General features: G+C 39.4%; 1 protein-coding gene across 7 annotated transcripts in view; it reads left to right on the plus strand.

Moving 5' to 3' along the window:
* Window positions 1–12,114, plus strand: part of GRB10 (growth factor receptor bound protein 10) — a 147,429-nt gene that overhangs the window by 32,765 nt on the left and 102,550 nt on the right. For 5 of the 7 annotated variants that reach the window (XR_011737513.1, XM_065830850.2, XM_065830854.2 and 2 more), the window contains one exon: window positions 4,513–4,610. The exons of the other annotated variants lie outside the window; for them this stretch is intronic. Coding sequence is in view for 4 of the 5 variants with exons in the window: in XM_065830850.2 (XP_065686922.1) it covers window positions 4,560–4,610 (51 nt within the window). In the remaining variant the exon portion in view is untranslated. The remainder of the gene's footprint in view (window positions 1–4,512; window positions 4,611–12,114) is intronic. 7 annotated transcript variants of the gene reach the window in all.

Genomic DNA, 12,114 nt, shown 5'->3' on the forward strand with positions numbered 1-12,114 from the left:
TGAAACCACCACCAAAAGAGGGGAAATTGCTTTAGAAATCCTTAAATGTACTGATTGCTGAAGCTATGATGAAATGTCGTGACAAACACCTGTGCTGCCAATGGTGCTTTAGCATCTAGTCTCCTTGGTCCAACCATCTGGGGCATCTGGTGGCACTTTCTTTCCAACCCACATGGTCAGGCTGCCTTCTTGTCAGAAGCTGTGTGGATCTTGTTCTTGCATGGAAAAGCACATCTGGGTCCCACAGATTAAATGCAGCTGGGGACACTGTTAGCTGTCAGGTCTTTCAACTACAGAAAATTCACTGGCGTGCTTCATGCTGCTCGTATCCAAATCTGATTTCCATTGTAACTATGGCAATAGCAGCAGACTAGTAAGAAGGTGCATGCGTCCTTATGCCCTGTGCTGTTGTAGAGGATTGCTAGAACCATCCATTTAACTACCTTATCTGGAGGCTGTCTGAAGTGATCGTGCAGATTGTTCTTTGTATAGACCAACAAGACAGGCTGCTTTTTCCCTGGCTCTTCAAGATGTTAAAATTTAAGTCCAGTACAGTTGACCCAGATTGTCCTGAAGGTGACTTAGGGGAGGCTATTGTACGAACGTGGTTGTTTTAAGACTTTGTTCTAATTTCTTATAAAAATCTGGATTTGGTCTGCTAAGCCTCGTGCTGTAGTGTGGGAAGAAATGAAGTGGTGACACTGGGTGTCCTAGAGAGTAAAAGATGCATAAGAGAGGGAAAGAGTTTTAACCTGTATGTTAAACCTGAGATGTTGGAGAAAGGTGTTCATGTTTGTCAGAATTTAAGACTATATTGAAGTTTTATTGCTGCTCCCTCATCCATAGCAGTTTCGCTACAGAAAGCAGAACATGACAGAATGAAAATAGTGAAATGCCCAGGACTTGAAATGGAATAGTATTGAAAAAATATGTTAAGTTACCTTTCATAAAAGAATGTTAAGTCCAGTTTTCAAGAGTTCTGGAGCTTGTCTTGCAACTCTGCCAGGTTAAAATATTTTCCCTTTTTTTTTTTTCCTCTCCTCCTGTTCCTAACTAATCTACAAGTGCCTGCTTTTGAAAAAAATGTATTTTTCTCTTGAATTTAAAGACTTTGACAGATGGCACATGTAGAACCTGGAAAACTTCCTGAATTGGCAGAGTTGACCATACCCCTGCCATCCTCCTGCCGCGGTACCGGTGTGTGCGTAGGCTGCCTGCGCTTCCAGAGTGCTGGGTGAGATACCACTTCCTCCGCTGGGAATATGCAGAGAGCAAGTGATAAATCAAAAAGCATACCTGGTGACAGGCTTAATTTACCGTTAATAGATAACTTAATCTACTGGTTAGCTGGGTAATTTGATCGTGACTAGAAACAACTCATTCAGAGCAGCGGCATTCTCCGGGATGTGTACCCGCAATGTTTTCCATGTGGGATGAGTATCAGTCTTTGTTTAGATTATGTGAGTTGGTTTAATGCTTTTGAGAGACAGAGACGTCAAAGCTACGCCTCACAATTGACTGTTCTATAGAGAATATCATACCTTTGAAGCTCGGTTTGTCATGACTGTCTTGGAGGCTCTGTCCCAGGAAGACTCTTAAGCCAGTAGAAGCATGTGGAGTCGCTTGGTTTTGAATGTGCACAGGCCATCTGGCTTGAGGCAGCACAAAAGTTGGTCTCACCAGTGAATGTCCTGAGTCTTGTAACATGATTGACTACATCGCTGCTTTTCTATTTGCAGTCCTTTGGAGTTTCTGTCCCCTGTCTAAGGCATTTTAGGAAAAGGGCAGTGACTTAGTAGTTAAATATCTCTTTGTGATTTGTGCTGTTTAACTTGCACGGAAGGGACATGTAAGTCTGTATGCAGTTATGGCCTCTGAGAACTAAAAATAAAGTTTAAAGACAGTAGCAAAAAAAAAAAGTTGATTTATTTTTTTCTTTTTAAATCCTATTTTTTTCCTGCTGAATACATGAATTGGTATAGAGTTCTGTCCCTCTAAAATTTATTACTTCTTGATGTGGTACAACAGGGTCTTAGATCTTAAAGGTGAGCAAAGGCTTTTTATATTCCTAGGGTAGGACATCTTTGATAAACCACTTTTAGACAGACAAAAGAGATGCGAACTTAAATCAGCGTTAATGTGTGACTGACTAGGAATGATATCATCTAGAGATTATTGCTTTCCTCTGTTTCTGCAGTGTTAACAAATGAATACTCAAGAATGTGGCAGTGAAGCAAATGGGTCTTGATAAATTATGCAGTCTTGACTCCAACTATTGTTTGAGGTAATTTATGATCTTCCATTGGCGTAATGGGGCTGTGGCATAAACTGCAGCACACCCTAGAGCAGACAAATTGGTCTGGTATTGTTCAGGAACATATTTAATCTATCTTGCTATAAGTGAATCAGTGCCTTTTGCTGAAACATCAAGAGAAAGATGAATATTTTGATATTCAGTCCTAAATAACCTGCATTTAAATTTACACCAGTGGTGCCTTTTCCTGTTCTCTAAATATTGAAATAATAATAATCACAAAACTGTTGCAATGTAAGGCTGAATTCTTTTGCCTTATCCCTTTACCTAAACTTCATTTAATCTTGGTGGGTTTATGGGTTAATAATACTGTTCTCTTTGTTCTTGATGCATTGTACCAACTTCAGAACATCTACTCCAGTGGTTTGCCCAATTTCACTTCAGATGTGCTTATGGAAAACTGTATTCCCCAAAGTGAAAAGATGCCTTTTTTTCTTCTTATGCATCAGCCAAGATAAGAGGTTTCTATAAATCTGTACTTAATTCTCCCAGAACAAACTGGGCAATTGAGGCAAATCTTGCCCTGAAAGTTAAGTCTTCAGATCCATTTTAAGAACTGACTGCAAACTTCTAGGTGTGGAGCTGGGAGTTAGATGACTGTAGACCACTGTTCATATGTTTAAAGACTAGCAAAAAATACAAGTTGGGTATCATGCCCACAGAGTTAAATGTTTGAGATGGTCTTCCCCCTTTTCCCAATGTGAATCCTGTAAGATTTTGCTTTTCAACTGAAGTAAAAAAAGTATGAAGGATAAACAACTTGATTTATGCATATTGGGTTAAATAGATTCTCAAACTTGCTGTTGCCAAAATGGTTTGCTCCTGAGGTATTTGGCTATCTGAATTGATCCTAGGAAGCTGCTACCTCAGGTAAACTGCAGAAGCCCAGTAACTCCTTCCTGGAAAGAAGGTCGCAGAAGTTTGCATCCCTTTCTGATGGAGGAGGAGGCTACCTACTATACTTCAGCCCAACTTATCGTGAAACTAGATAAACCAAGCACTCATCTAGAAAACTTTATTTTATGTGGACCATACGCTGCAACCCTTCCAGGAGTAGTTTTTCCAAGATGTCTTTTACTTTTGTCCATGATTTGACTTTCCTGTTGATCTTGCTGGGAGCTTTGGTTTGGTGACAGTTCACACCTACTAGAGAGCAGATAGCAGTCTGTTTAAAACTCATACGTTTGTTTTTAATACATAATTGATAATTAACAATGAGCAAGACAGGAGCTTGCTTGTGGTAGAAGTTCTGGCTCTGCTTTGCAGTCTGCGCTCTCCACCAGTCACCATTTTTTCATCTGCTTGGAGGGAGCATCACTTGTCTTATACAGCAGAGATATCTCCAGATGAATGTCACTGTTTGAGAGAAAAGCTGGGACCAGCAAATAGTGCTTTATATATTTATATTCTTTTGTTTAGTTTTGTTTCCTTTATGGAGCAGCATTTAAAATCACTTTATTGTCATTGGCTTAAATACTGCCTTTCCTTTTGCATTTTTAGTTCTTTAGCCATATGCACCTCTAAATATGTTTGCAGTAGATTTCTTTTCAAGCTCCATCTGATCACAGAAGTGATGCTGAAAAGAAAGTCTACTTACCTTGCAAATTTGCTGCTAATAATCACTCAGAAGAGGAAATGCAAGACTTGAATGCAGATTTGCATAGGATACCTGATTTGATATACTGTGTGAGAATAAAGCCATGAGAGAGAAGGCAGGTGGGAAAGGGTAAAGGGCAGAAAAGTAGTTGTGTAACAAGGTGTTGAAGGTTAATGCTGCATAATGATCTAATGGGTCTTTTCCAACCTAAATGACTCTGTGATAAGTGACTGTCATCCTAACTCCCAGATTTCAATGTTTTCTTTCTATAATTGAAAACATACTCTCAGCTGGTGGGGGCCAGTCTTCAAACAGTTAGGGTCTAGGTGTGAAGAGAGGCTAACCTTTTTGTCTGGACTGCAGAAATAAAGAAGGAGCCATCTAGCCTGAGAATAGTTATGTTGGGCTTTTGAATGAAGTATCAGGTTGAATGTGTTTTCTAGGCTACAGACAGCAAGTGTGCAGATTTGCTACTCCAAGTTGATGCAAATCCTCATCACCTCATCTTGCTCTTCTCGGTCTTCTCCCTCCAACTGTTTTCAATAAAAAGTTGATGAAATGTCTTCAGTATGGTTTCTGACAGTGTGTTTGTACTCTGCAGGTCCTGTGAAGCAGTAGATGTAATTTGAAGAAAATTTGAAGGAACAAATGGCTTTAGCTGGCTGCCCAGACTCCTTTTTACATCTTCCTTATCGGATAGTAAGTTATGAAACTGCATGTTCCTGTCAGCTTGTAGCATCATATTGCTGTGTGCCAGTGATTGATTGTGCATTCAAACTTTTCATCAAACTGCTAATAGCTGTCTGGCAATTCTCTGGGTTTTGATAATGTTTGGGAACAGAGCTTCTGTTACCATCTTTTATTCAAGACCTGCTGCTAAAAAGTAGGGTCACTAATGTATACTGATTAAGATTTGATATCTGTTTGCAAAATTGGTAGTTCATATTTTAGAGAAAACACTTGTTTCCTAAAAAAAAAAAGAAAAAAGTCAAACTACAATACCAGTGAAATGCCTTGCACCAAAAAGTATCAATGTTTGCTGATGCTATTAATATATTTGTAGGGACAAAAGCAGAGATTTTTACACTTGGTTAGAGCCTATGTTTGTCGAGTCATTTTGTTATATCTAGGCAGCCAATATGGCATATTAAAAAGAATATATATTAAAATAAAAACCCAACCTCAGCTTAATTCAAAGGTGCTAGGCAAAAATCTGCTTAGAAATTCTCTTTTTTTTTTTCCCCCCCAGACAGTTGTGGTTGGCATAATGCATGATTTGTATTTTTTATGGAATTGCAAATTTGGTATTTTGGGCATGACCTGTGTTTTGTCTTTTTTTTTTTTTTTTTTTCCTGTTGTTTTCATAGTGTGTTTACCGCCCTAAGGATTTAGTTATGATTTTGGGCCCTGCAGATACACGAATAATAATTAAACAGAGTATCATATGACACTGAAACATTTTTCTTTTTCCCAAGAGAAACATTACTAGTAGTGGTTACTACAGTTGTGCTACTCATTTAAAAGAAAAAAAACAAACAAAACCACCAACAAAAAAAATCCCCAACAAAACTCTATAGGATTTAAACATCTGCTTCGTATCATGCCAGTTACCAATTTTTTCTCCAACAGGAAGCTTTGAATTAGTTAAGACTAATGTTAGTTTATGCTGAGTTGTCAGTTGAATGTACCTGAATGCTTTTTCTGATAACAGGAAAAGCAGAACAGTTCCTTTGTAAGTGCTTTTGCAGGTATAAAACCAGAATAGACTTTGAGAAATCGCATGTCCCGAAAATCTGTTACTAGACATGGATCTATGATTTCTTTTTTTTAAAGAACATTTGAGTAGATGTGCCCGGACTTCAAGAAATTATACTGTGAAATTATGCTTCCATTTCATTTAGATCATTATCTGAGTCATGATATGGAGCTGAGGGAGAGGAGAGCTATGTAGGAGAAACTTGACACTGTAGGCAGTCATTTTTGAACTGCAAATTCTTTACTGGTTGTCAGACTTGCTCATTAAAATAGTGTCTTTTTTTTGTTCATAAGCAGTAAGAAGGTGAATTTTCCTTGGTACTTCCTCCTGCCCCTATAAATCCTGTAGATAATCTGCTTTAGTCTGGGGCAGTCAACAGACTATAAGTGTCAAAGCAACTTGGGTGATTTAAGATGGTGGGAAAGTGAGTCCTTGTTAATTAATTATTTTTGCTCATAACTTGCTGTGTGTTAACTATCCTAAGTGCTGGTAACCAGTTTAAAGACTGTCTTTGAAAGCCCATTCACAACTACTGTGCCTTCTGTCAGAAGTGAAGTTCTCATTAAAAAAAGCCCTGAACATCTGTTTTTCCACCCCTACTGAATCTGACTTAGAAGCTTTCATCAACTTGTCTTTCAAATTTGGCTACAGTGCCAGTATTGTGTTGGTAAAGGGCTGAAAGAAGGTTAAACTAAATATGCTCTAGATTAGAGTGTGAAGAAGTATTCTATTTTTTCAGTACTTTTTCTGACTCCATATGAATGGAAGGCTACAGAGAACCTTCTTCCAGGGTCCCCAAAGCTGGGACCTTAATGCTGTAATGTCAGTGTTTAGAATAAATTGTCACATTAGAGTTTGAGAAAATGAGAACCTGGATAAGTGAATGTGCACTGCAGAATATCCTTTAGGATGCCTTGTTGCCAACCCCTTCTGCCCTTCGTTTTTCTGTTTTTTGGGAAGACAGGCAAGGTATGGATATCTGAATTTCTTACTGGGCTCTTTGTTCGAGGTGTTTGCTGCTTTTGGAAGCTTTCGGGTCGTCTTTAAGAGCGCTTTTTTTGTTAAACTTTCTCAGGAGTTAACACACAAACCAGTCACACTGAGTGCATTCTCCTAGAAACAATCTCTAGCTTTGTGGAAAAAAAATCAATACTACCTTTTAGTGGCTTTCAGGAGCCCTTTCCAAATTCTCGAACTCTTCAATAAAAATCCAGCAGTGAGAATTGGCAGTGTTTATCTTCTTTTCCTGGAAATTCAGAACATAGTCCCAGAATTTCTCAGAAAAAAAATGGGATGATTTACTGTGTTTCCGTTCTTTTGCAATCTGTAGTCACAACAGTATTTATGTGCAGTGACTTGAACTCTTGGGGAAGATTTAGTTCTTTAACCCTTGGATGCATGAATTGTGCAAGTCTCAGTGACATAAATAGCAAAAGGATGTTGTTGTTCTCAGTTTCTGAAGATAAAATTCTGGGCATGTGGGAATGTTCTGTTCATCTATTTTCTGCCTTCCATTTATTTTCTCATAAGCAAGATGCAGGCACAACTTGATTAATTATTAATAGGATTTGTTTTCAGGGAGCTGAATTATGATTAGAGCAAGCCCTTGTTCACATCATACTCATCGTCTAACTTGGCATAAACTGCACCACAACCACTTGGTCACAAAACAGGGAGAAAATGGAAATTGCTTTTTCTTACATGTACAGAGCTGTGGATTTCAGGATTGTTAATAACAGTCCTCTTGACCGGATAAGAAAGCAGAATATTGCTCATCATACTTGAGAAACTTGGTACACTGCAAGACCAGGGAAGTAAGTAAGAGAATTAATCAGTTAGAGGCTAGCTACTGTAATAGAAGCCTCCTTTAATGTTGTCAGATTTTTGGATGCGAAGATGATGTGACTGCTGTAGTTACATGAGTACATTTCCTTCAGCTGAAGGAACAGCTAGGCACAGGTTCTCCAGGTTTTACTATGGCAGCTTTGATCCTTGTTTTCCATAAAATGATACAGTAAGTTAAAAGCCACTTTTGGAGGTAGTCTGATCCAAGTCCATGGCTTATTGAGATTATACTTGTTTTCCTAGGGCGCTTGGTCTTGGTGAGTGTGTGTTTTAAGGAGACTTACTTTTTATATTTTCAGGGGTTGTTTGCTTTGGGTTGTTAGAATGGGTTTCTGTTTTAGCAGAAAAAAAATAAATGCTGATGTCTTTAAGTTACCTTGGTGGATTCCAGAGTCCTCATCCCTATGGAATCCATATGTCTTCTGTATAGCTTCAGAATTGAACAGTCTGATCTAGATATACATGCTGCTGTCTGAGTTTGTGTGAATAAAACATTTTTTGTCCTAAAAAACACAACATGAAAAAAATTAAATTGCAGAATTTGTGTCTAAGTAGACTGAAAACCTATGTGGTAAGGGCTGTCAAGACCTATGTTTCAACATTCATCTGCCTGACAATGAAAATCTTCATTCATTTGACTATTGGCAATTGCTTATTGAGACTATGGAGGTCTTACAATTTGTGGTGGGTTGACCTTGGCTGGACACCAGGTGGCCACCAAACTGCTCTATCACTCCCCTCCTCAGCTGGACAGGGGAGAGAAGATGTAACAAAAGGCTGGTGGGTTGAGATAAGGACAGGGAGAGATTATTCACCAGGTACTGTCATGGGCAATACAGACTCAACTCAGATAAACTGATCTAATTTATTCTCAGTTAAAATCAGAATAGGGTAATGAGAAGAAAAACCAATTCTTAAGCACCTTCCCCTCACCCCTCCCTTCTTCCCAGGCTCAGTTTCACTCAATTTCCCTATGTCCTCACGCCCTGAGCGGCCCAAGGGAATGGGGAACAGGGGTTGTGGTCGGTTCATCCCATGTCATCTCTGCCGCTCCTTCCTCCTCAGAGGGACGACTCCTCACACTCTTCCCCTGTTCTAGTATGGGGTCCCTCCCACAGGAGACAGTTTTTCATGAACTTCTCCAATGCAAGTCTTTCCCTTGGGCTGCAGCTCTTCATGAACTGCTGTAGTGTAGACCTTTTCCACAAGGCACAGCCCTTCATGAACAGGCTGCTCCAGTGTGGGTCCCCCATGGGGTCACAAGTCCTGCCAGCAAACCTGTTTCAATGTGGGTTCCTCTCTCCATGAGGACCACAGGTCCTGCCAGGAGCCAAATCCAGTGTGGGCTTCCTACAGGGTCACAGCCTCCTTTGGGCATCCCCTGCTGTGATGTGGGGTCCTCCCTAGTCTGCAGGTGGATCTCAGCTACACCGTGAACCTCCATGGGCTGTGGGAGACAGCCCGGCCTCACCATGGTCTGCACCACAGGCTGCAGGGGAATCTCTCCTCTAGCACCTGGGGCACTTCCTACCCTCCTTCTTGACTGGCCTTGGTGTCTCCAGAGTTGTTTCTCTCACATATTCCCACTCCTTTCTCCGACTGCAATTGCACAACAACTTTTTCCCTTTCTTAAATATGTTATCACACAGACACTACCACTGTTTGTGATGGGTTTGTTGTTGGCCAGCAGTGGGTCTGTCTTGGAGCTGACTGGCTTCAGTTCCGTCGGACACGGGGGAAGCTTCTAGCACAGAATGTAATTTTAGGACTGTATAAATGTATCTACTCCTGCTCAGGCCTTTGAAGGCAACTGCAAGGCCGATGTGGCCCCTGGTGAAAATGAGTTTGACACCCCTGTTCTAGAAGCTTCTCACAGAAGGCACACCTGTAGCCCACCTGCTACCAAAACCTTGCCATATGATTTTTAAGATTCAAAATAAATGGCAGCTTAATTTATTCTCATTAGGCTTTTAAATGTACAAGGATGCTGCTTGTATAGAATTTGGCCTGGAGTTTGGGTTTTTTGTGCTAACAGGTAATGTGAAGGGACCAGAGTGTACAAGCAGGCTTTCCAAGTCTTTGGACATAGCTGAGTGAAAAAACACTGGAGACATTATTGCATTGCTTCATTCTTCTGCATATTGTATAAAGAAATGAAGCTGAAGTGTTGCTACTGTCAATGCAGAAAGTCATCAGATTTGTGAAATATGGTGTCAGTCAACAGATATTTCATTGACGATGTTCTTGTTTTAACAGTTTACATGTATGTGGTGTAGAGGGTTGATGGACTGCAGCAGACATGAAGTGCAAAGTAGTGAGAACATTAGCGAATGTTTTTACAAGACATGTTACCTCCAATATGAAGTTATGAAATCTGTCTCCCTCTGTGTAGACTGCAAATGTTTTTTACAGATAGAGTTGATGCTGGAGTATCAGCTGGATGGTTTATGTTGAAGAACTGGCGCTGGATTTCTAGCCTCTGTCTCTTTTTCTTGAAAATAAATGTTTAAAAAATTGTCCCCAAAGCAGTTGCTTTCATTAACATTGAAATAGTGTGGTACATGCATCTTAAAGAGGCCATTGGAAGTGCACTTGCCCCCACTGTTGTGTCATCAGACTATTGTATAAAAAGCAAAACAGTGTCAAATGAATTTGTATATCTCACTAAACCTTTATACAGTTTATTAGTTTCCCGTCTTACAAGAAATACCCATAAATTACTTTTCTTTCCCTGTACCAGTTTACCTTTCTACAATTGCAATTGGAAGTCTGTACTTAATTGTGTGCATTTCTACTTTTGTATTCTAATTTACACAGCAGTTGGTTTGCAATACGTGAAGTCTTTTTTGAAGGCAAATGTAAGCAAGAAATTTCAAGTGGCTAGGTCGACATTTTTCAATCACATAAGATTTTTCAGCCCACAAAAAAAAAAAGACTCAAAGCACTCTAATGGTCAGTTGTACCATTTACTACTTGCATTAGTACTAACAGTGGTGAGGAAATGATTACAAATAAAGAAGCCTGATTTTGCATCTTCCTGTTAATGGTTTCATGCTCATGCTTGAACAGTAGACTGAACCTATCTTTTAATCTTATGTCATTATATACAAGCAGTCTCTTAAATTTGTCTCTTGATTTAGCCCTGGTTTTGATACGTTTAAATCTACAGTTGACTACTTTTTTTACTCAAGAGAAAGTTGAGGCGGAATCTTATGAATGTATATAAGTACCTGAAAGGAGGGTGCAAAGAGGGTAGAGCCAGATTCTTTTCAGTGTTGCCCAGTGACAGGACAAGAGGCAATGAGCACAACCTGAAACACAGAAGATTCCCTCTGAACATCAGGAAATACTTTTTCAATGTGAGGATGGTCAAGCGCTGACACAGGTTGCCCAGAAAGGTGACGTAATCTCCATCCTTGGAGATAAACCAGAGCCATCTGGACATGGTCCTGGGCAAGTTGGCTGTAAGAGGCACTACTTGAGCAGGGGGATGGAGATGACCTCCAGAGGTCCTTTCCAACCTCAATTGGTTAGTGGTCTTGTGAAAATCAAAAGAGAGAGATCTCTTTAGGTTCTGATTTCTGTGCAACTTTTAAGATGCCACTTCCAGATTGTAAAAACATTCATGTTGATAACAACAGGCCATTTTCTGGTGTTTTCTCACAAAGCTTAATGAAACCACTCTGAACTAATGGTAACAATCAGTTTAGCAGACTATAATACCGAACTAAATCCAGTATATTTTTTTTCTTATGAATAGGATCTTTTCCAAATGAGTAAATATTTAACAAGCTGTTAACCAACTGGTTCTTTTGGAGAACTACCAGTATGAGTGTTTTCATGTTCGTAACAGCTCTCACTTGATGGAAGAGTGAAGCTGATGTACCAGTGCTAAGACTGCTTGATACTTCCAATGTCTGTGTAAATGTAAGAGAATAGAAACCTGAAATGTAAGAGGATGGAAGTATATTTTTTAAATTGTCATTGTAACAGTCAACTGGAATCATGTTAGTGATAGCTTGGGGTTGTGTGCTTTTAAGGAATCTTCCTCCTACAGATGTTCTGTGCTCTACATATGAGTAAATAATAACCACTAGAGAAGACTTTTTTTTAAGAGGAAGATAAGATTGCTGTGCATTTGGAGCTGTCACTTTCTTGAGAAGTGCTGTGGCTCAGATAATTCTTAGTGTTGCTGTCCATGCCAGTTGGCTCAAAGAGGCCTTTTCTATCCTTGGAAAAGACTGGAGATATAATGTCTTATATTTAAGTATTTCCAAGAAATATATCTAGATCCAGACCTTGCTACAAGCTATGTGCAGTAGATTATCTTGCCTTACACAGCCTAAAGGGAGTCTGTTTGATCAAAGGGCAGTATTTCATAAGACCTTAACGATTTTGTATTTTTTAAGTTGAAAAAGGAGGGGAGAAAACAAACAACGAAAAAACAAAAAACAAACCACAACCCCACAAACAAACCCCTGTAATTCTGCAGGAAGTTTTTTAAATGTTATCAACTTTGAGAGCAGAATTTTTTTGTTTCTAAGAAGAAACTGTGGTTTGTTAGTGTGATGTCTTATGGCAAGGATCACTTAGTTTTTATGC

This window comes from Patagioenas fasciata, chromosome 2 (assembly GCF_037038585.1).
Source record: "Patagioenas fasciata isolate bPatFas1 chromosome 2, bPatFas1.hap1, whole genome shotgun sequence".
NCBI classification, from domain to species: Eukaryota; Metazoa; Chordata; class Aves; order Columbiformes; family Columbidae; genus Patagioenas; species Patagioenas fasciata.